Source organism: Castor canadensis, chromosome 16, assembly GCF_047511655.1.
Source record: "Castor canadensis chromosome 16, mCasCan1.hap1v2, whole genome shotgun sequence".
In the NCBI taxonomy this organism is placed as follows: Eukaryota; Metazoa; Chordata; class Mammalia; order Rodentia; family Castoridae; genus Castor; species Castor canadensis.
Window position 1 is genome coordinate 61,779,445 of NC_133401.1, and position 25,005 is coordinate 61,804,449.

Sequence of the window (25,005 nt, forward strand, 5' to 3'; positions counted from 1 at the left end):
GGCTTTCAACATTCATATGCTATGAACATCTTTTAATGTCACTGGGTACAGATCTACCTTATTTTTTTAAGGACTACTTAGTAATTCATAGTGTTACTGCTTTACAATTGATTGTCATTGTCTGTTGATTCTTTCTGGTTTTTCATCTCCTCAAACAATGTTGCACTGAATATTCTTGAATTATTCAATGCATATGTACAAATATTTCTGTGGTTTATATTCCCAGAATGGAATTCTCTTTAGAGAGAGATGAATCAATAAGAATTTTTCCAGTTTTAACATGTGTTTCTGTTTTGTGTGTAATTTTGTTCTTCATTTTTTAAGAGAAGTGTCCCACTATGTTGTCCAAGCACTCCTCCTGCCTCAGAGCCTCCGGAATAGCTGGGGCTGCTGGTGCATACCACCATGTCTGGCTTTGTAAATTTCTGATGTTTTTAGACAGTAATATTTTTTGTTGAAATTAAGTATTTTGTAATAGAATTGTATCTTTAACATGAGGATCATTACAAATTCTTTTGTTATTAAGATAAGTTGTAAGAGAAATTTCATATGGTGGCTAAATACACACCTGTGGTTTTATGGCTTTAGTCATGCTTTCTGGCTTTTGACTGAAGAAATTAAGTATTATTTCTTTCGGTAGTACGGGGGTTTGAACTCAGGGCCTTGTGCTTGCTAGGCAGACACTCTGTCACTTGAGCCACATTCCCAGCCACTTTTGCTTTAATGACTTTTCAGGTAAGGTCTCTTGTTTTTGCCCCAAAGAGACTGTACCATAATCCTCCTATTTGTGCTGCCCACTTAACTGGGATGACAGGCGCACACCACTATGCCTAGCTTTTTATTGACTGAGGTGGGGTCTTGTGAACTTTTCACCCAAGATGGACTCAAACCACAAAACACGATCCTCCTGATCTCGGTCTCCTGAGCTGCAATTATAGTCATGAACCACTGTACCCAGCTAAGAAATTAAGTATGTTAAGTATTCTGGACAATTATTATAAAAGGTAGTCTCTGTTACAGTTTTAAGGGTTTCCTTCCTTTATTAAAGGTTCTGTTGGTGCGACCAATATGAATGAACATAGCTCCCGTTCCCATGCCATCTTTACAATTACTATAGAATGCAGTGAAAAAGGCGTTGATGGTAACATGCATGTCAGAATGGGGAAGCTTCATCTTGTAGATCTTGCTGTAAGTAACTGGATATTACTTAAAGAATACTCTTGTGACCCATTTATAAAAGTTAAAGTGAAAAGGAATGATTTGTGCATGATTTTTAAGTTGCTATTTGTGTGTAACTTATTATTTACTATAGACTTTTTCAAGTGTATATGAAAGTAAGTAATCTTGTTTCATCTACTCTCATACATTTATTTCTTCCTTTATTTATTTCAAAGCAAATTTCAGACATCATATCCTATATTTTACTTTTAAATTACTTTTTAAAAAATCTTGGGAAAAATATTCTATATTTTAAAACATTTTAGCTTTATTTTTTTCTCTGTTTATTGTTAGGGTTCGGAAAGACAAGCAAAAACAGGAGCTACTGGACAGCGCCTAAAGGAAGCTACAAAAATCAACCTCTCACTTTCCACCCTGGGTAATGTAATTTCTGCCTTGGTTGATGGAAAAAGCACTCATGTGCCTTACCGTAACTCCAAATTGACTCGCCTTCTTCAGGATTCCTTAGGAGGAAACTCAAAAACTATGATGGTAAGACTTAGTTCTGTGGCACAGTTAACATCAGGCAAATTTAAGATTCTAATTTATGCCCATAATTGCATGAATAACATAGTGTAAATTGATTATTTCAGTTTTTTGACTGGTGATTGTCCTTTTTGTAATTCACCATATGTATTAGCCTACAGTAGTGTCATTTAGAAACCCATGTGATTGACACTCTTTTTCCAGAAGGTCAAATTACATATGTACTTCAAACATTGTTTTGGTAGACTTGTAATAGTAGTATTAATCAATAGTAATGTAAAATAATTTGTATTTTTGATGCAACAGTGTGCAAATATTGGGCCAGCAGATTACAATTATGATGAAACTATCAGTACATTACGGTATGCCAACCGTGCTAAGAATATTAAAAATAAAGCTAGAATTAATGAAGATCCAAAGGATGCTCTGCTTCGTCAGTTTCAGAAAGAAATAGAAGAACTAAAGAAAAAGCTTGAAGAAGGTAACTTCTTTGTAAAGTATTCTTTTTTTTGGTAGGACTGGGGTTTTGAGCTTAGGGCTTTGTATTTGCAAAGCAGGTGCTCAATACTTGAGCCACACCTCTAGTTCATTTTGCTCTGATTATTTTGGAGATGGGGTCTTGTGAATTATTTGCCCTGGCTGACCTCAACCTACAATCCTCCCAATCTCAGCCAAGTAGCTGGGATTATAGGAATGAGCCACCAGTGCCTGGCATAAAGTATTCATCATAATGTTGGCCAAAAATATGTTGGTTAGCCACTAAAATGTTCTATCAAAAACCACCTATTGAGTGTTTTTTGAGCCTCTGATGTTGATATTTGAAAGAATATTTTCTGAAGTGCTGGAGATGTAGCTCAGTGGTAGAGCACTTGCTTAGCATGTGTGAAGCCCTGGGTTCCATCCCCAGCATTGAAAAAAAAATTCTGGAAAGTTTAATTTTCATATTAAACTTAAGTAGGATGATGCAATATTTGTATATGTCATTTTTAAAAGTTAATTAAAACTACCATCTTTATCCCTGTGACTTTTTGTAGATTTCATATGGCCACTTATTAAATAATGAGTTTTTGTCTGTGTATAAGAAAAAATTCTACTGTGAATGTATTCAGGTAAAAATGATCAGAGTTTGGCCTTTGTGATTGATACCAGATCACTGTTGTTTGAAGTACAAAAAGATGTTAGACAATTATGGGTAAACCAACTTTGCTACAAGTAAAAATACATTTGTATGGCCTTAATATAAGCTTTCATACTTAAAGTCGAACATGAGATTCTATTTTTGGAATTTATTTTCTAAAGAAGACAATGGTAGAAGAGTAAAAGAGTTTAAAGATCTTATTCATGATGGTGAGATACTTCCCACTCATTAAGTGCTAAGGCTGTCCCTGCACATGCAGTGCAAGGGACAGGTAGACCCTTTCTGATGGGCGTAGAGCCTTTCTGCATGCCAGGTAAACAGAGGTCTTGAAACTACACCTTTGCAGACTGTGGGGAAACTAATTACATCAGTGGGAAATCCAGAGTTGCTGACCTCATCACAATTGTTTGGAGAAGGTTGTTGAGGAAAAACAATGAGTGAACTGTCTCCTAGATAATGAAATTCAGTGTTATAAATGTGACCACTAGGTGGTATTTCTAGCCATTATGCTTTAAAGATTTTTGTCAGTTCTATTAATATGGAGTACATGCCTTTATATTGCTGATTTGATTTATTTTTCATGTTTTTATGTGATAAAATATAAAATAATATTACCATTTTAATCATTTTAAGTGAACAGCTCAGTGGTATTAAGAACATTCCCATTGTTGTGCTGCCTATCTCCAGAACTTCATCATCCCAAACAGAAACTCAGTACCCATTAATACACTAATTCCCCATTCCTTTCTCTCCCTAGTCCATGACAACCACTATTCTACTTTCTGATGCTATGAATTTGGGGTATTCTATGTACTTTATTTAGGTAAAATCACACAGTATTTGTCCTTTTGTGTTTGACTGCTTAGGCACTCAGCATTGTGCCTTTAAGGTTCATCCATGTTGTAGCATGTCAGAATTTCTTTCTTAAGGCTGAACAATACTCCATTGTGTGCCTGTACTACATTTTGTTTATCCATTCTTCTGTTAATGAATATATGGGTTATTCCACATATCCACTGGCTGTGTGAGTAATGCTGCTGTGTATGTCAGTGTATGATTACCTGTTCACGTCCTTGCTTTACATTGTTTTGGCTATATACCCAGAAGTAAAATTGCTGGATTGTATGATCATACTATTTTTTAACACGTTTTATGTGGGCTCTTGTGTGCTTTTGTTTATAAAATCTGGTTAATAGAGTTGACCATATAAACAATAAAAAGTAAATAGAATCATTAAAGGAATAATTTTATAAATTATTTAAAAATTATACTTACAGAGAATTTATACAGTATAGAGGTTCCTATCTACCCTCCACTCATCTACCCTTTATGTTAATATCTTACATAACCATAGTACTGTTAACAAAACCAGGATATTTTCATTGATATAATCTTATTAACTAATCTAGTTTTACCATTTTCCTTCCAATGCCATTTTTTCCTTTCATTTCTTTTTTCTTTTTATTTATTTGTGTGTGTGTGTGTGTATTGCTGGGGATCTACTGGGATTCAATATCCAATCCAAGATCACACATTAGATTTATTTGCGTGTCATCCTCAACTCCTCCAGCCTGCTATAGTTCCTTAGTCTATCTTTGTCTTTCAATATTTTATTTTTTGCAGTACTGGGGTTGGAGCTCAGGGTCTCATGCTTCCTAGGCAGGCACTCTACCATGTGAACACTCTGCCAGCCCATCTTTCAAGATTTTGACACTGTTGGGCCCAGCATGTTAACTCATTCCTATAATCTCAGCTACTCAGGAAGGAAGGGATCAAGAGGATCATGGCTCCAGGCCAAACCTGGGCAAAAAGTGTGAGAAACTATTTGAAAAATAACTAAAACAAAATAGGACTGGGAATGTGGTTCAAGTGGTAGAGTGCCTGAGTTCAAATCTCAGTACCTCAAAAAAATTTTTTTTTGACACTTCTGAAGAGTACTGGTCATGTATTTTGTAGATGTTCCTTTATTTAGTTTATCTACAAAGTTCTCATAGTTATTCTACAAGGCTTCTCAGCTGAAAATCTATTACTGTTTTTTGTAATTAATATGTATCTTGTGGGAAGATAGTTTGAGACTCTGCAAAGGTCCAGCCCTTCTTTGAGATGGGTTTTTTTGGAGATAGGGTCTCGAAAACTATTTGCCAGGGGCTGGCTTCGAGCTGTGGTCCTCCTGATTTCTTCCTCCTGAGTAGCTAGGATTACAGATGTGAGTCACCTGCGTCTGGCTCATCATATTTTTTTACACTAATTTTAGCATCCATCAAATGGTTCTTGTTCACAACAATAATTCTGTGGCATTTACTCAGTGGTGACCTTTTATTCTTATTATTCTTTCTATGTTTAGTGTTTGGCATTCTTGTGTGTGTGTGTGTGTGTGTGTGTATACTGGAGTTCATACTCAGAGCTAGGAATGCACTTTATCACTTAAACCATACCCCTGCCCTTTTTTTGTGCTCATTATTTTTCTTTTCTTTCTTTCTTTTTTTTTGTACTCATTATTTTTCAAATAGGGTCTCACATTTATGCCCAGGTGGCATGGACTGCTATCCTATTTATACTTCCCACATAGTTAGGATGGCAGGCATGTGCCACTGCACCCAGCTTTTCATTGGTTGAGATGGGAGTTGCACAGACTTTGTGCCTGGGCTTTCCTTGCACTGTGGTCCCCCTGATCTCTACCTCCCAAGTACCTAGTATTATTACAGGCGTGAGCCACTACAACTGGTAGTGTTTGGAATTCTATTGCAAAGAAGAAAAGTCTCTTCTCCCTCATTTATTAATTCACATATTTATTTAGCCTGTGCGTTGTAATCCAATGCTATCATTTATTTTGTTGTTCAGATTGTCCCAGCTTTAGCTCTGAGGAGCTCCTGTATCCTTTCACCATGTTCCCATCAGGTTATTTTAAGCACAAATAGACCCTTTTGTAAAATATTTCTTGCCCCTAAAAATCAGATCATTGTGTTAAGTGATAGTTTTGTTACTCTTAAGCATACAGGTTGAATGAATTATTTGAAATCTCCCTAAAAGTGATTGCATTTTAAAAAACTAATACATAATCTTTGTATGTGCTTAGAACTGTACTTAAAATAATGATTTTGAATTTTAAATGGCTCAGAATTTAACTTCTCTTTAGGGGCTTTAAAAATCTTTATTTTTGCTGGGTGCAATGGCTCATGCCTATAATCCTAGCTATTCAGGAGGCTGAGATCAGAAGGATCACGGTTTGAGGCCAGCCTACAAAAAAAGGTCAAGACCCCTTCTCAACAGAAAAAACTAGGCTTGGTGGTGTGCGTCTGTCATTCCAGCTATGTGGGATGACAGTAGGAGGATGGTGGACCAGGCCACCCAGGCAAAAAGTGAGAACTATCTCTAAAATAACCAGAACAAAATAGACTGAAGGCATGGCTCAAGTGGTAGAGTGCCTGACTAACAAGTCCAGAGCCCTGAGTCCAACCCTCATTACCTTCCCCTTAAAAATCTTTATTTTTAAATAAAGTCTCTGTGTACCTCATCAATTTCTCAGATTAGCATATCTGATGTACTAGTTGGTAGCATTTAAATTTGTATTGGGGCAACAGAAACCCAACGAGGAAAATTGATATAGGTATTTCTTTAATAGCCAATGACTTGCTACAGACTAAAAATGATAGTATTAAATTTCTGTCCAAGGGGAAGAAATATCAGGCTCTGATATCAGTGGGTCAGAGGAGGAGGATGACGAAGAGGGCGAAGTTGGAGAAGATGGAGAGAAAAGGAAAAAGAGAAGGGGTAAGTTCTGTAGAAGATAGTTTTTCCTCAAGCAAGGGTAGACTTTATAAGTCATTGGATTTTTAAACAATAAATTTGAATGGATATTATATATTGTTAATTCGTTTTCTTTATAAATGTGCTGTCATTCTCACCTTGCTATGGGGGCATGTGTTACACAAAATTCAGATTGTTGTGCTAAGGTTGTAGATAACATGTAAAAGAAATGGACATATTATAATGGCTTACAATTCAAATCTTTTTACCCTAAGTATTTATTTCAGAACTCTCTTCCATTCATGTAGATCATTGTTTTCAAGCTGGTGCATATTTGCTTGTCTTATTTAAATGATCTTTTTGAACATAACCTCATCACTGCTTGATCAAGAGACCCAAATTTAAAAACTATACATTTAAAAACTGTATATGTAAAGATTCTATACATTCTGAAGACAGGAAAAGCATGTTTTAGAGCAAGAGTTAGCTGAATACAACCTGCTGGTCAAATCCAGCGCATACCTGTTTTGCAAAAAGAAATTTTATTAAAACAGCCATGTTCACTTATTCACATGTGTCTGTGGCTGCTTTCTCATGGAAGTATACAGCCTGCAAAGCTGAAAACACTGTCTGTCCTTTTGCAGAAGATGTTTGCCCGTGCCTGACTCAGAAAAATGCATTGTGTTCCTACCTGGTTTCTCACAGAATAAACTATTCTTTTCAAAGCTAAAGCACGTAATAGATTTACTAAAAATAAATTTTAAGTTAAAACGTGCCACTCTTTAATATGTTAAAATATTTAAAAGTAATTTGCCTTTCAAATTTAGAAATTTTAATTTTTCAGTAAGCCTTTTCAGTTTTGCTGTCAAACCTTACATGGAAATAATTATATTTGGTAACTTGATCTTTTAAGGGGATAAAGAAAAATTGGAGATACCCCATCCTGTCCATTATGAAGGATAATTTATGAATCCTGTAGCATTAACTGTGTAAAACTCTGTTCCAGAACTAGGGTCATGGCTCAGGGAGCAGAGTGCTTACCTAGCAAACACAAGGCATTGAGCCTAAACCAAAAAAAAAAAGACTTCATTTCCTTAGCTTATCAACCTGAATAGTTTAAGTAGACTTAAATGTCACCAAATGACTTACTTTCTTTTTTATTCTTGTTATTTCGATCCTCTGAATTACTATGTTTTAGATGAGTAGTGGGATTTTTCCACTACAGTTTTTCATTCCCCTATGTAGCTTTGTGAAGTAGAGGATATTGAATAGACTACCACAAAGACCGGTTTAAGGGAAACTAAGTTTTTGTTCTTTAATACAAAGTTTGATTGTCTTTAAAAATTCTTTCTCTGGAACTGAATTTTTCTCTGTATATGTGTTCATTTTCTTGTTTTCTGTTTCTTTGGTTCCCGTTGGGCTCATTTCTTTGTCTTCCAGGCAGTAGCAGCAGCAGTAGTTCAGACTCCACATGTTCTGTCATAGAGAAACCTCTGGATAAGTTCTTGCCTAGTGAGTGGTAGCTCTTAAATTCTCTAACAGAGCTTTGGCTTTTCCATAATCCATGGGCTTCATTTGAGAAATGCTGCACTGTTCCCTGTCATTACTTGAAGAATACATGTGGATTCTCAGTAGAACAAAGCATGTGATGACTCCCCTACCCTCCTCATTGCTTCCTGTTAACCATAATTGTTGAAACATATGCTTTAGCTTATGTTTGAGACAATGGAAGAGAGATTCATGCTTTTGCGGTTGAGATAATGTAAAGAGAGCTAGTAAGCTGTATAAAAGAATAATTCTTATGATTCTTTTTCACATTTTGTTATGAATTTTTAATCCTGATCAGCATAAGGGACATGTTAATGACAACTCCTGAATTTCTAAAAGTACAAATTATATTTGGCAGCACACCAGTGTCCATTATAACATGTCACACAGTTGTAAACATTTTATACTTTGGAGTCCTATTAGCAGTAGCTTAAGATTGAATGCTCTCAAAGAAATAGAAAAGTAAGGTTTCAAGCAAGTAAAGATGAACTGAATAGTATCTTATTTCAAATGGACATTTATCTATATTTCTAAATACCTGATATTAAGAAATTTTCTAAGGTGTGATTAGAGAACTCAGAATCACATGAAGTCTACAAAAGATCCATTTAGATGTATTTCAAACTTAAAGGTTTTTTGTAAACCTTAATTAAGTTAAAAATATTATTTAATTTTCTCTATTTGTATCTCATTTTCAGAAGAAAAGGGAGGTGATGCTTTCTTCTACCACTTTGCAGCTTACTGTCTTTTAAAGCATTATCTATGTACTTAACCTTTTCTAAAAATAATTGCTTATTGTTCTTATGCTTTTAGCTTTATAGAGGAAGAATTTCAAGAATATTAAAACTCTTTTTGTCATTGATGATTTTTAAACAAGTTCCAAAACAATTAATTTCAGAGGGCAATTTATAAAATAGATGAAATTGCTTTAGAGACTACACAGAGGTATATTTTTGTATTATAAACTGTGAACTGTGAGAAAATATCTGAGTAGAAAGTATTGTAATTTAATTTTCTATTTTAAAACTTACCATTCTTAGAAAGTAGTGATATGAAATTAAGTTATAAAATGAGTAGTACTGTGCTGAGTTCAAGAGGTTTTACTTGTTATTTGCATACCTAGTATATAACTTTCTGTTGTTGTAACATGGGTGTTTTGAAGTGAAGAGATGATTGTTCCAGCATGTGGTTGCTGTGTGGAATTTGTATGTATGTATCCTCCCTTTAAAAAATATGAATGGCCTTTTAGGTGTCTATTGCTTGAATCATCAGTTGTCATTTACTTCTATAGAATCATTATTATAATTACCCTTAATCTACTAATAGGTTGAATGTAAGTTTGTTACTAAACAGGTGCACTTCATTTTATGTATTAAATTTGTTTTATGAAAAAATAATTGCTTATAAATCAAATTGGAAAATAAATACATTGTGAACTTACTGTCTTAATTTTTTTCATTAAATTCTTTTAATAAAATTAAAATTCATTTGATTTGTTAATCATATAATCAGTGAAAATTACTATAAATTAATTTATATATTTAGTTGTTTTAGGTTTTTCAGTTGGATTTTCTTAAAATGGGGGACACCTGTAATGAACCTTTATACTAGAAAAAACATTGAATTGGGAAATTTTGGAAATGAACAATATGAATTTTGGTACTTTTAACTTACTAATTTTAAAAATTGGCTTAATTTTCTGTTTTGCCTTTTTAGATGATTTCCCAGGTCTCAGCAGGTTCCCAATTCCATGTCTACTGTTAGCATAACCACATGGTGCTGAACTATTTGCATTTGTAGGAGTTTGGGAGTCAGTCTGAGTTCTTGAGATTAAGTTATAATCTTAGACTAAATTAATCTTACTAGCCTTGCTTAAATTACATCTCTCACTGTATTGAATATGCTTTCTTTTTACATGGACTCTATTTCAGTTTTGAAAATGATTTATTTCTATTCTGACACTATAAATGAATGCTATTATGCATTTTTCTTTGTTTTACAAAGGAAATAATGTTTTCCTTTTTTCCCTCCTCATCTCTGTGCATATGTTTCCTGTCTGCGATTTGCTTGCCACTTATTGCAAGATCAAGCAGGTTGGTGTGATTGATTTGCACTCCACTTGGTACAGTTATTTATCTTATAAAGAACTTTGTTATTTTAAGTATATTACATTTTTAAAAATAATTTTCTAAGGTAAGTATCCATCTTTTATATTTAAAAAAAATCTTTCAACTTCAGCTTTAAAAAAAAAATTCCTTTCCTCTGCTAAATTCCTAAAGACTCATTAAGCTAAATTCTGAAACTGTGATTATACATGGCTTGACATTTGAGCATTTTCCTCCTTTATTAAGCTCATAGTCAAGTGCCTATAACCTATTCCCATGGGCATTCGTGTAATAAAAATGAAACTAATTCTGTTAGCATTTCCCTGAAGTTCCTCCCTGAACTTTCTCTTCCAGTTCACCTTCACAGTTTTGGTCATCACATGGCAAAAGGCAATAAAAATGTTACTAGTTCTCTTTATCTTGATTAAGTACTCCATTGCATTAAGTTTTTGTTGTTGTTGTTGTTGTTTTTGGCACACTGGCACTTGCAAAGCAGGAGCTTCACCACTTGAGCCACACTTCCAGTCCATTTTGCTTTGGCTGTTTGGGAGATGGGGGTCTCACAAACTATTTGTCCAGGCCTTGAACCATGATCCTCTGATCTTAGCTTCCCAAGTAGTTAGGATTACAGATGTGAGCCACTGGCACCCAACTTACTTTTTACCTGATTGGTGCTGAATTTCATCATGCGGTATTAGAAAAGGGCTTTTTTTTTCTCATTTTATTGGTCAGTTTGATTGATGAGACCTTTTGTGTGTGTGTGTGTGTGTGTGTGTGTGTGTGTGTCTGTGCATGCTGGGTATGAAGCCCAGGGCCTGTGCATTCTGGGCAAGCTGATCCCCAGTCTTTAGTCTTAAATAAGTAAAAAAAATGAAACTACACACACACACACACACACACACACACACACACAGAGTCTCTTTTTTCATTGGAGGGATAAAAGTCCTTAGTTAATGGGAAGAGGGCAGACTACCTCTCTGTTCCTGTAGTGCAGGCTTCTTCCTGAAATCCCACTTTCCCCAGACTAAAGCATCCCAAACATTCCAATGGGCCAGCTCTATGGTGGCTAAGGCTTGTATCCAAGGGAATAAGGGGTAAAGAAAAAAAATATATAAAAGTAACTTTTAGTGATGCCTTATTTTTTAAATGCCTGGTTAGGAAGTTAGCATATGTTCATATTTAGCTTAAAATGTTATTTGAAGAAATACAGTGATTCATCAGAGTGATCCTGACTAGAGTAACATGCTACTTAAATCTTAGATTTTGAAAATAACCCTTGCTATGTATGCATGGCTATCTTCATAAAGATGTTACTAGAGCACAGTAACACTTTTGCTGCTAAAAGCATCTGTTGGAAAAAAATTGCTTGAGTGGTTTTGAATTATTAATATAATTTAGGGATAGTATTAATTCACCAAGAGGCATGCATTTTATATTTCTGCATATAAGATCTTTTTATTTTACTGCCTCTTAATGGGTTTTGAAACTATATTTTTAGTTATTAACAAAACAATTAGAACCCTAGAAGCCTAAAACTACTTATGTTCATGTGCTGATTAGGTTATTTCCTTGATTCCGTTAGTATCCATGCCCTTAACATATTTGCCATTTTTCTTTAAATATTTCATTCAGAGGCGGAAGGAAGTTACAGGTTTTTAGGTGCACACACTTGCAATAAACCTGAACTTACCCTTTTTCCCTCATATTTTCCCTCCTATTTCTGTGAAATGATGTAAAATCCTTTCTAGGAACTCATTGGGAATAGGAGTTAAATTACTTGTAAAAGTGATTTCTTAACATTGTAATTCTGAAGGTTCAGTACAGGAGACTGTGCCAAACAGGCCAATAGGAGCAGGTCCATATCCTGACTTTCGGAATGCAATGAATCACACCATACCAAAGCATGAATTTGGATTAGTGCTTTTATTTACTCTTTTATTTAATTTGTTTTGGGGCTTAGGTTTTGCTTTAGAGCTATAGTTTGTAGAAATGAAGGATAATGTCTTTTAAACCTTTGAGTTTCTAAATAATAATTTCATACTAAGGAATTAAATAAAACTTACGAATTATTCTTCTCATGGTTCCTAAAAGAGTATATTCATATCTATAGCTTCATCATACTTATTTTTTCAGTTCTTTTTCCTTTTTAGCATCAGGGATTGGATTTTGGGTAGGGACCTTAGCAGTTTATCATCTCTTCTGGTTTGTACTTCTTTTGGAAGGAAGTTGAGAATGACAAAGCTTTCAGGAGTGCTTCAGAACAATTCTATGAAACTTTTCATTGGTTTTCTGAAGGAACATAGGTTTCTAAGAAATTGTATTACCAGAAATGAATTGTCATTGATTCAGTTTCATAGTCATTTTAATGAGGTAGTTTTTTTAACTTTTTGATTTTTCATATGAATTTCATGATTTTGAAATGATTTCATTGAGCACCTGTTATGTACATAAAACACTCTATTAGGCATTATAATCAAAACAATGAATTGAAAGCTACACTCCAGCTTTATTACTTAGTAGTATTTCTATTTAACATTTGACACTTGGCATGTTTAATCTGAGTTAGGGAGATTTAGGATCTTGAGCTTAATAGAATAGTGAGCTATTTTAATTGCTCATTTAAAGTATGATGATGTATCAGGGTGGCTGTCAGTTTAAAATACCTACCTAATGACTATGTAACTGTTACAGAATTATTATAGAATTTTTCCCTTTAGAAGTGTACTACTGCAGAAAATTCTTTTGTAGTGATTTTATTAAACACAAATAAGAAAGACTGAAAACTTAATTAAAAAGTACTTGATATAAATTCTGCCTATCATTTTTATCTGTGCATTGGTTTATGTATTTATTTTATGTGATTTGGGGAGGGTATTTTGAGAAACGATTTGTTTTGTATTTAATTATCAGGAAAAAGTAACTGAAGAATTATTTTGCTTTTTTTTTTTTTAAACCTGTATGTTTTTTAGGGACACACAAATATTTGCTTTTTTATTTGGCCTTCCTATTTTTCTTTTCCTCTTTTTCTGCTCATCTGTTTTGCTTCTCACTTAGTTTTGTTGTAATGGTTCTTATATATCACTGCATAAGTGAACAACAGCTTGAATTTTTCAGTGAATTAAAAAGTTATTCAAGGAAATAATATATAGAAATAGTGGCTTGATTTCATTAAAATACTGATGTTTGGCTTTGTATGACTGAGTATAAGCAGTTCTATATGAAGATAATTTATATGTTTGAAACACTGGCTTGTTTTAATGATTGTTATAATTAAATGACTCAAATAGGTAAAAAGAAAGTTTCCCCAGATAAGATGGTTGAAATGCAAGCAAAAATTGATGAGGAGAGAAAAGCACTTGAAACAAAGCTTGACATGGAAGAAGAAGAAAGAAACAAGGCTAGGGCTGAATTAGAAAAACGGGAAAAAGATCTCCTTAAAGCCCAGTGAGTATTATTGAACCAAGATAGATTCATAAATTTAAATTTCTAGTGTTTTAGGACCTGTTAAGTGGAAAATTAAATAATAATTAAAAGCTTGACTTTGTCTTCAATGTGGTGGTTTTTTAGTAGAAAGTCCAATGTGGTACATTTCTAAAAATTACATCTGATTTAATCTCTGTATGGGAGGAAAAGATACCATTGTATTTGAATATAGACTAAATTGTGAATTAATATTACACATGGTATAATTTGGTAGAGGTGTTAGATAATTATATTTCTTTTTTGAAATTATGCATCCAAATTCTTGTTAAATTTTGGGAAATGAGATTAGTAGAACCATAGATTATCAGTGGATTTAGAGTATTCTTATTTTAATCAATAGACAAGAGCATCAGTCTTTGTTGGAAAAATTATCTGCTTTGGAGAAGAAGGTAATTGTTGGTGGTGTTGATTTGTTGGCCAAAGCTGAGGAACAAGAAAAACTTCTTGAAGAATCTAATATGGAACTGGAAGAAAGGAGGAAAAGAGCAGAGCAACTTCGCAAAGAACTTGAGGAAAAAGAGGTAATGTGATTTTTTTGTTGAATTTAATACTTTAATATGTTTAACTTTCCCAGTGAAAAGCTAAATATCTATAATTTTAAAGCAGATTTATGGATTCTTTTGAATAAATAGTTGGTAAATACTTATATCATTTGTTAAATTAATTTTGTAACTTAACAAAATTATTCTAAAGTTTACCAATTTTTATCATAGCAAGAACGCTTGGATATTGAAGAAAAATATACCAGTTTACAAGAGGAAGCTCAGGGAAAGACCAAGAAATTAAAGAAAGTTTGGACTATGTTGATGGCTGCAAAGTCAGAGGTTGGTATCTTAGAAATTACCTACTATTATAGTTCAGAATTAAAAAAAAATAAGTTCCTATGATTAAGATTGGTTAAGAACCCATGAGTAATCTAAATGTGTGCTTACAATTTTCCTTTAGTTTTTGTTTATCATAGACAGATTTTATTTCTCCTTCAATTATGAAGGATAGGTTTAATGGATGCAATAATTTAAGAATGTCAGTTACTTTCAGAGCCTGAAATACATCATTCTGTGCCCTCTTTGCTTTTTGAGTTCGTTAAGAAGTCTTTGTTAGTCTGATGGGCATAACAGTTGTTACATGCTCTTGATTGATTGTTCCCTTTATCAATAAAAAGTGACCTTCTTTGTCTCTTCTTACTAATTTTGGTTTGACGTCAGCTTTGTTGGATATGAGTATAGCTACTCCTGCTTGTTTTTTGGCTCCATTTGCTTGGAGTATTTTTTTTCCATTCTTTTACTTAAAACGTATGTTTGTCTTTGCCACTGAGGTATGTTTCTTGTAGGCAACAAATGGTTGGGTCTTGTTTTTTAATCCATTCCTTCAGTTTCTGTCTTTTGATTAGAGAATTGAGATCATTGATATTCAGAGTTATTATTGAAAGTGTAGTAATTTTTGTAATTGTGGGGTTTTAAAAATACTGTTTAGTTCTTTCCTAGTCCTCATTTGCTTATCTAACTCTTGGTGAGATTTTTCTTTCTGATATTTTCAAGGCTTCATTTATCTTTCATTTCATATAGGATCCCTATAAGTATCTTCTCTAGTGCTGGCCTAGTGGTCTTGAATTCTTTTAGTTTTTGTTTATTATGGAAAGCCTTTATTTTTTCTCCAATTATGAAGAGTATGCCTACAATTTTAAAGAAATGAAATGTTTCTCCTTTATGTAAATTTTAAATTTTAGCTATTAAGCTAAATTGTTTTATTTCCAGTCTTAACTAATAACCTAAATAGGCAGTGATACAACAAGGGGATTGGACTTTGATCACATGATAAAGCGAGAGCACACTAGGGAGGTATGAGGATAGGTAAGACACCTAAAAAACTAGATAGCGTTTGTTGCCCTCAATGCAGAGAAACTAAAGCAGATACTTTAAAGCAACTGAGGCCAATAGGAGAAGGGGACCAGGAACTAGAGAAAAGGTTAGTTCAAGAAGAATTAACTTAGAAGGTAACACACATGTACAGGAAATCAATGCGAGTCAACTCCCTGTATAGCTATCCTTATCTCAACTAGCAAAAACCCTTTGTCCTTCCTATTATTGCTTATACTCTCTCTTCAACAAAATTAGAGATAAGGACAAAATAGTTTCTGCTGAGTAGTGAGGGGGTGGGGGGGTAAGGGAGGGAAGGGGGTAAGGGAGGGGACGGGGGGGAAGGGGGGAGAAATGACCCAAACATTGTATGCACATATGAATAAAATAAAAATTTTAAAAAAATAGGCAGTGATAGTGTTTCTCTATCCATTATATTTTTGGACAATTGTGAAATAATAGTCCACTATTTTTGTATTTTTGTCCATAATTTGGGGTAAGGTTGCATAATGCCTCCAAGATCAGTGCCCTATGTCAGTGAATCTGTTCTGTAATTTAAAGTCTTGTTTGCTTATAACATCTTCATGAATTTTTTGGTAGATGGCTGATCTCCAACAGGAACATCAGAGAGAAATTGAAGGGCTACTAGAAAACATTCGGCAACTGAGCCGGGAGCTTCGGCTTCAGATGCTTATTATTGATAATTTTATACCTCAGGATTATCAGGTAAGTGGGAAGGTCTCTGATCTAGATATTAGGTCACTTGACTGGAGTTAAGGAATAAGGAAATACAACTTTTAATTTACTTGATGGTGTGTATTTACACTTTAGCTATTGTATATAAAATTTTCTTGAACAAATGTCATCATATTTCACTTCAGTTGTTAACTTTCCTTAGTATGTCATTCTCTTTTTGAGACTCTAAATATCTAAACAGGAATTTCTCAGCCATCTGGAAGAACTCAAGTTCATGTAACTACAATCAGAATTGTGGTCTCATTTTATCATACAAGTAGAATAAACAGGACCCGTATGCTTGCTTCTTATGGACATTAATTCTTTTGTGTGTGTGTGTGTGCGGTACTAGGGTTTGAACTCAGGGCCTACACCTTGAGCCACTCCATCAACCCGTTTTTGTGATGGGTTTTTTTGAGATAGGGTCTTGTGAACTATTTGCCCAGGCTGACTTCAAACTGCTATCCTCCTGATCTCTGCCTCCTGAGTTGCTAGGATTACAGGCCTGAGTCACTGGCACCTGGCCTAGACATTAATGCTTTGTGTGTGTTTGTGTGTGTGTGTGTGTGAGAGTGTGAGATAAAATATACATAACATGAAATTGATCACTTTAACTATTTTTAAGTATATAGCTCAGTACATTCACATTGTTGTGCAACCATCACCACCTTTCATCTCCCAGAAGGGTGGTAATTCTGAATACGAGTATAATTTTAAAATCTTATCTTATTTTTTCTTATCTAAAATTTCTGTCTTTCCAATTCATTTTAATAAACTTTAAAATACTGATTTTTTTAAAAAATCTATTTTGAATCCCAATACAGCTTTAAGAAATTTGTTTGAAAATTTTTCTGTGGACTTTAGGTGCATAGAATTAATCCTGGGTTCCTGGTATATTCTCTTTGTTGGCCTTTGAATGGCCTGCTTTTATTAGTTATTTTGTAGTGACTTCATCACCCAACACAAAATCTAGGACTTTGTCAGTAACCTATCTCTAACTAAATAGTTCTACCATCTTCTTCCATCCCTTTGCCTCTTCTAAACTATTGTACCCATCATTCTCTCACTTGTTGTTTTTATATAGTTAGATGGTGCCTAAATGTGTTCCTAGGAAACATACATTTTAAAATTTATAGGAAAGTACCATGTAGCATTTAATATTTTAACTTTTTCAGTTAATATCAAGAGCTTAGTGCTATGAATATTTTTCAATATTTTAAATGTTATTAAATACTGAAAATAGACTATCTTTGACTCTTTCCAAAGGAAATGATTGAAAACTATGTCCATTGGAATGAAGACATAGGGGAGTGGCAGCTAGTGAGTATTATCTTTCTCTTTTCATGAAATACTTATAGAGTACTCCTGTCAATTAGAAATTGTGCTGGCTGCCATAATGAGGGAGGCAGTCCAGAGGATGAATCAGATGAGAATCTAGTCAAGCAGATAGGATGTTTTTCTCATTAGCTACAACACAGAGATCTTGTGGTAGGAATGGTCTAGATTAGAGGCTACATTGGACTGAGTGGCTTCTGAATCACTTTCTACAGCCAGCATTCAAATCATATTTTACTAGTGAAACATCAGAATACATCACAAGAATTTGCCTAATTCACAGTACTAATGAAGACACTTCCTTTTCCCTGTTTTCCTTTTTTGAGAAATGTGTTGCCTACACAGGAAATAACATGAGGAAGCAAACTCCAGTACCTGATAAAAAGGAGAAAGATGTAAGTGTCCTTTTAATATATCTATATATATCTATACATATATATATATATGTATATACATATATATATATATATATATGCAAATATATTTTTTATTTGTTTCTTTTTAGGAATGTGGGTCATTAAATTGTATTACCAGGCCATTATACTGAACAGTGGGCTCATCTTTTGGGAATAAAGGCTCTAGGATGGGGTGGTTATTAGACAATTCTGTTCATTGGCAGGCTTATCAGAAGGGCTGCTTATCATTTCTGCCACAAGAGTGGCCTGGAGTCACTCTGGAGTCCTCTTTGCACCACCTGTCTAGGTCATGGAATATGGTGAGACCAGAATATATCTGTCTTCCTTTTCACACCTAGTTCCAGTCCTAGGTCATTAAGAAGAGGGACCAGCTTTAGAGGAAATAGCAATGGTTTTACTTTATGTCTGAGAAAATTTTTAATATGTCAAGGTTTCTGATTTCACCAACTTTTGGTGATTACATTGTATATATTTGAATTAGAAGATGTCTTTAGCAATTTATTTGGTTTTTGTCTTTTGTGGATTTTTTGCTAGGTGTTTATTCAGTATTTTAAGTCTTCCCCCAAATCTGGTTTCATTCTTTCCGATAAGAGTACCTTGTATTTTTTTCTTTCACTTAGCCCTTTGAAGTAGACCTTTCTCACGTGTATCTTGCCTATACTGAAGAGAGTCTGCGTCAGTCTTTGATGAAATTAGAAAGGCCACGGACTTCAAAGGGAAAAGCAAGGCCAAAGACAGGGAGAAGGTAAGTACTGTTCTTGAATTTCAAGAGATGATAACTTTGATATATTAGCTAATTAGATATATTTAAAGGAAATTAAAATTTATTTAATGTGACAATAAATTTTAATATATTAAAAATCAAATTCCTTAGGCAGTTACAATTTGAGTAAGTAAAATCTAGCAAAAGAATTAAGTTCTTCTGAGCTGGAAATGTAGCTCAGTGGTAAAGCATTTGCCTAACATGTACAAGGAAGGCCTTGGGTTCTGTCCCCAACACCACAAAAAAAAGCCTTCAAAAACATAAAAGTCTTCTAACTTCTTTAGCCTTCATAATAGAATTTACTTAGTTCTTTCCAGATGTATAATGGATCACCTAATACCTTGTTTAATTTTTTAATTTTTGTACTAATTCTTATAGTGAGATACTAATTAATTTGCCTGGTTAGACTCCCAAAATATTGTTTTCAGCTACTTAGTTTTTCTGTCATAAATAGTGCTCACAAACCTTGATTTCTGAGGTCACAAGTTAGGAAAATTTCTCTGGTCATCTTTCCCTCTTATTTGGGCACTGGGTTTGACAATTGGGTAGTTTGCTGTGTATCATCACATAAACCCTGAAAATCACGATGTGGCTACAACTTATTTCTTCTCTCCCTTTCCTATACAAAGTACTATTTAGCTTTTTTAAGCTGATTGCAAACTTTGGAGCTCCTGCAATGGTAGAAATAGGCTTCTTTTTTCCTTACTTTGAGTTCATGCACATTTGAGTTATAAGACTGATATGCTGTCTGCTCCGCTAGGAAGACAGTAATGTACTTTTAAGTTAGATGTAGGGCAAAGATGTGTAGTTTTAATTTTTTGTGTGACACAACCTAATAGATACAACCTAACACCTAAAAGTTTGATATAGTTGATCTAGGGTTAGGGAAGAATCAGTCGTATATTTAAAGTATACAAATTTTTAGCATTTAGATGAGGGGTTTAAAAAAACTTTCACATGCCAACAGAAGCCACACATGTAAACTAAAGGAGCAAAGCAAATCAGTTCTAAGAAATACAAGCTTTCAGAATTTTTACTTTTCCATTTTCAGTAGAGATATTTTCCTCTTAACTCTTCAGTTAGTAAGAAAAATGACATGTAGATGTAGTGTTAAGTGGTAAGACAACTGGCCCTAGAGTAGGATAAACAGGCAGTGAAGGGTATTGGAGCAAGCTGGAGACAGTTCTGCCCAAAGTGAGTGGATGCTGTTCTGTTCCTACCTAGTTGTCAGGATTGAAACACCAGAAATCCAGATTACTTACATGGGACTCTCACTTTTTCGTTACTTTTTAAAATTGTACTGTAGACCTAAAACATGCAGTTTGATATTTGGATACAGCTTCTATAATGCTCATTTAAAAATATATACTTTTTGTGTAGTTTAACCTTAAGAAAATATGTATGGGCTAACATTATGTGAGCCAGTTAGCATCTCTGTGCACCAGAATTAGCCTGCTATATGAAAAATTATAGATAGCCATAAACATAGGCAAACATACACAATAAATGGTTTATCATTATTATTATTATATTACATGGTATGTTCAATGTGATGTACCTCATGAGAAGCACATAATTCAACATGCTGGGAAGACTGCAATAAATACATTAATGTGGCATTTCTATCAGTCACTACATCTACAGCTGGGAGATGATGCCTCAGATGAATTGTCTCTCTTGATTGTCACTGAATACACCTCTACTGTTAGCATACATGCCCCAGAAGAGATTATCAAGGGGTTATGCCTGATATGCTGTAACCCACTTGACCTGACTACCTTGAGTAGTCCAGTTTGGGAAATTACCATCTGCCCTTCCTCACTACTCTGGCATACTGGGGTGTGGTGGCATCCTCTTGTGCCTATTCTCAGTGACCTTCCCCTAGCCTAAAAGAGTGGCATTAATTAGTCATGGTCAAACATGCCAAATAGGCTTGTTTCTAGACTCTGAGGCCACCTGTGTTTTACTACATAATGTGAAGTATTTACATTTCGGTCTTTTAGGAAAGCATTTATGCTTGCTTTTTCTTTTCTCCAAACAGAAAGCGTTCTGCAAAGCCTGAGACCGTAATTGATTCTTTACTTCAGTAAATGTTACAGACTTAAAGTCACAATAAAAATTAGTGATGTTCTCATGCCTGGACAAAATCTTTAATTAAAACCCTGAAGACTTCTGTGTAATTTCAAATACTGGAAGCTGTAAATCATGGAGTAAGACTGGAAATAACAATTTGCCTAATAACTTTTAGACTATATATATGTTAAGATAATATAAAATATTAAAATTGTACAACTTGTGATTGTTTAAATTGTCATACTACTCTTCAACTTTACTGTGCTGAGAAGCTGGGGGAACAGTTCACACATAGAGTTGCAGTTTCTATATATGTCTAAATCTGTTAGCTATTTACCCAATTACTAAATATTTAGATGACCAAATTTCAAAATAGAAAAAAAAGTATGTCCTGTTTTGCACATAGAAAGTAGTAGATAGAATTGTCCTGTGTTGCATTGTTACATGTGAACATTTGGGCTGCACAACTAAAAAATGACTGTCCTAACACTGGCCCTACTGGCCTGTGTAAATATGCTCTAGTTTTATACTAACATTTGTTGCATTTTAAGTATAAGATGACGATTTTATTGATCTCCTATAGAAAATTTTATAATCCAAAAGCAATTCTTCATAAGTATACATTTTAAAAACAAAAACTGAGGGCTGGGGATATAGCTCAAATCGTAGAGTGCTTTTCTAGCATGCATGGGGTCCTGGGTTCAATCCCCAGTACTCACCCCCCAAATAAATAATTACAAACAAAAGTTGAAAGTGTGTTCCATCTGGACCTTCCTGACCTTTTTTTGCCACTTTAACTTCAAATTAAGTATGCTTTTTTTGTTGTTGTTCTGGCTTCATGTTTTCTTGAAGCCAGTGCTGGTCACTTATCTTTTACCTGTACATGTAATTTTTTAAAGCTTCCTGCAAGTGTGACATAATGGGCACTTTCCCTTATCTTAGTTTTAAATTCTGATGAGAATTGCCTGTACATTCCAATTGAGAAGGGGCTCCATTTTCCAGAACATGAACTAAACGAGGAAAATATCGTTAGTTTTTTGCCTTTAAAACACTTTAGTTTTTATTCTGGTGGAGTGGCTCAAGTGGTATGAGTGCCTGCCAGCAAGTGAGAGGCCGTGAGTTCAAACTCTAGTGAGATTAAAAAAAAAAATTAAAACACTTTTTTCCTTCACATTTAATAAACAGAAAATACTCTTTTCTGAATTTCTTCTATTGATTAATCCAGTTAGACCATATTATTCTCAAAATTTAAATTGCATTCATTTTATAGTAAAATAAGTTGTAATAGGTAGGGGGTTTTGTTGTTGTTGTTGTTCTTTATGTTGGCTACTTAAATCTTTTTTGAAGGCTATTCTCCTGAATCAGTGTTACATTTTATTCATTTAAAAATTTTTTTATTCATTTAAAATTATATGATAAAGTCCAAATGCAGTAGTTACAAAGGTTTTGAGACTTCACACATTAAGAGTTATTAAATCAATATTATTTTAATAGTTTCAGCTAAATATTGGTTTATAATTACAGATCTGTGTATAGAGTAAGGGGTGAATGAAGTTAAAATCCTAGTGAGGTTGTGGTAAAAATGTGTCTGTAAATTTAAAGTGCTATCCACAAATAGAGTACTAAGTGTCCTCTGTGTAGTGAGTATTTGCTAGGCTACAATTGCCTTTCAGTGGCAGCTCCTTGTGTAGCATAGAAGTTTGTAACTTTTTAGACATTGTTTAGGTACTCTGAAGATTTGAGGTGAGCATGTGTCTTGTAAAGGTTGTGTGTGAGCAGAGTATCTTGGTAATTGGAAAATGTTTTGATCATGCACATTTAACTTTGTACTAATTACTCTACAGTGATCTTAATTGTACTGGTAGAAAAACAAACAAAAAAGATCCATACTCCTTCATTTTAAAAATCCATGTTTCTAGCCTTTAATAATTCAGTTAATAAGAAAGGAATAACTTGTAAATTAAGCTTTAAAATAGAAAATTGATCCAGTATGTTATTTTTTCTCTCTCTCCCCATCACAATAATAAAAATAAATCTATAAAAGTCAAAATATTGAGAAATTTCTCAAAATAGCCTGATTTAGCTGTTGTTTTGTTGTTATTGTTTTTGAGTGACTGTTTTTCAGTTGCTATGTAGCACAGACTAACATCAGCCTTACATTCCTCTTGCCTCATCCTGCCAAGTGCTGGGATTTCAGGCCTGGATCACTACTCCTAGCAGTAATTTTTTAAAAAGCATTTATGTTAGAAATGATTATACCAGGTGGACATTAATGATTCATTTTATGAAATACAAAATTAGATATTCAAGATAGGCCTGAACATCCATTTAGAAATATAGGACACTAACTTTAAAGCTATGTATTTAGCTCTAATGAATCTTGCCAGTTCTGTGGCTTCTTCACATTTACTGTGTCTTTGTCTACAAGTGAAATATATTACTTCAGTGTTAATTTCATGAAAGAATATAAATGAACAAACTTGCTCAATCTTTGAAATAAGTGTGGAAGTTTAAAATGAGTAATATACACACACATATATGGTATTGATGAGTATTCTTTTTCCTTTAATTTAAAAAGCAATATTTATTTATTAAAAAGAACCTTGGTAGAATGTTGTTGGTTTTAGTATGTTCTATAATAAACTCTAGAATCACATATACTAATAGTTAGGCTATTAAAATATAATAGTATTCCATTTGTTTAAGTTCTTGTGAAACTTAACCAAGAGGTTTGTTTCTGCATCCACATGTTTGTCTCACAAGTAGAATCCACTTGACAAGCTGTCTTCTCATTTACTTTCTGGAAAAAGGATTTTTTTTTGCAGAAAAAGTAGTTAAGGTTACTTCGAAGGGAAGAGGTAGAACTACTTCATCTGCAGCATCTTTTATAAATTATGGTTATGAGGGCTGGAGTCGGGCTCAAGTGGTAAGGCCCTGAGTTCAACACAGCAATAACGCCAAACAAATTATGATTATGGTTTGAAGTTGGTTTTTCTTTTGTTTTACTTGCCTTTCTTTCCTTTTTAGTCTGTTTTTAATATTTTTTTCCTTAACTCTTAAAGTCCCTCTCTTTCCCACACAGGGCTGTGAATTAAGGAATGGGTAGAGTTTACATTTAAGCACATCACGATGTGCCCAATTTCTTAAAGTGTACGTGTTTTTCTTAATTATTCTTTGTCCTTAAAATATTAGAAGAAAACATAGATCTTCCTAGTGCCTTTGAATTTACCCTGTAGTCTGACTAATTTAACTCATTAAAAACTTTGGTAACATTACTACAATACTGTATACTGGCCAAAATTACAAATTGTACAATGAGTTTGTTGTGTTAATTTCAAAAGCCACACTTTCATTGTATTTCATGTATAAATTGTATTTGTTCAAGTTGTATATACCAATATTATATGTATACATGCAGCATGGTTAAATAAGAAATAAAAATCTTTTCCCTAATGTGTAAAGTGGTCTTTTCTTCCATCTTGACATTAGGGAGCAGGGTCTTTGTGCTTGGCATCTCAGTTTTGTTTGGGTACGAGAGGCTTGTGTAATTGTGAATCTTCTAAACAGAAATCACATGAATCAGAAATTTGGGAGGAATGTTTTTAAGTATACTTCTCATTGATAAAATTTATTTTTACCATAAATATTCCATGCAGGTTTTGTTATGGTTTTCTTTGGGTATTTGAGAACAGACACCAGCTCTCAGTGCATAGTTTAAAGAAGTGAATGTGCAGAATGTGACCTGCAAGCAATGATAACACCACTATGACCTCATCCAAAGGCTCTTCATAAACCTAGAGTACCCCAAAGCAATAGCATTGCATGGATTATTGTCAATCACACAGTCTTTTGACAAATATTGATTACCAGGCATTTTGCTGGGCAACTTTAAGAAATTCAAAGTGGACTTTGAGAAATTTTGATTATGGACTAGTTTCAAAGCACTTTTTTTTTTAAAATGTGCTTTTTCCATAGAGAGAAGATTCCTTTGGTCATTCCAGGACTTGATGTCTTTTCCCAGCCGCTAGTTTATATAACTCCTGTGTGTATATAGAGCATAACAATAAAATTAAAGGCCTGCTGTGCCACAAGCAAGATAATA

At 33.9% G+C, this 25,005-nt stretch overlaps 1 protein-coding gene across 4 annotated transcripts in view; it reads left to right on the forward strand.

Annotated features, from left to right (window-relative positions):
• Kif3a (kinesin family member 3A) overlaps positions 1 to 24,356 on the forward strand; it is a 51,930-nt gene extending 27,574 nt beyond the window's left edge. For 2 of the 4 annotated variants that reach the window (XM_074057215.1, XM_074057212.1), the window contains exons 6-18: positions 1,049 to 1,188; positions 1,513 to 1,710; positions 2,011 to 2,185; positions 6,515 to 6,613; positions 8,030 to 8,101; positions 13,530 to 13,686; positions 14,066 to 14,246; positions 14,439 to 14,549; positions 16,182 to 16,307; positions 17,583 to 17,636; positions 17,978 to 18,046; positions 18,688 to 18,812; positions 20,872 to 24,356. In XM_074057215.1, the coding sequence (XP_073913316.1) occupies positions 1,049 to 1,188; positions 1,513 to 1,710; positions 2,011 to 2,185; positions 6,515 to 6,613; positions 8,030 to 8,101; positions 13,530 to 13,686; positions 14,066 to 14,246; positions 14,439 to 14,549; positions 16,182 to 16,307; positions 17,583 to 17,636; positions 17,978 to 18,046; positions 18,688 to 18,812; positions 20,872 to 20,920 (1,556 nt within the window). In that variant the 3' untranslated portion in view covers positions 20,921 to 24,356. Of the gene's footprint in view, positions 1 to 1,048; positions 1,189 to 1,512; positions 1,711 to 2,010; positions 2,186 to 6,514; positions 6,614 to 8,029; positions 8,102 to 10,221; positions 10,231 to 13,529; positions 13,687 to 14,065; positions 14,247 to 14,438; positions 14,550 to 16,181; positions 16,308 to 17,582; positions 17,637 to 17,977; positions 18,047 to 18,687; positions 18,813 to 20,871 lie in introns of all 4 variants that reach the window. The other 2 variants (XM_074057213.1, XM_074057214.1) reach the window with 2 other exon arrangements.
• Positions 24,357 to 25,005: the final 649 nt, after the last annotated feature.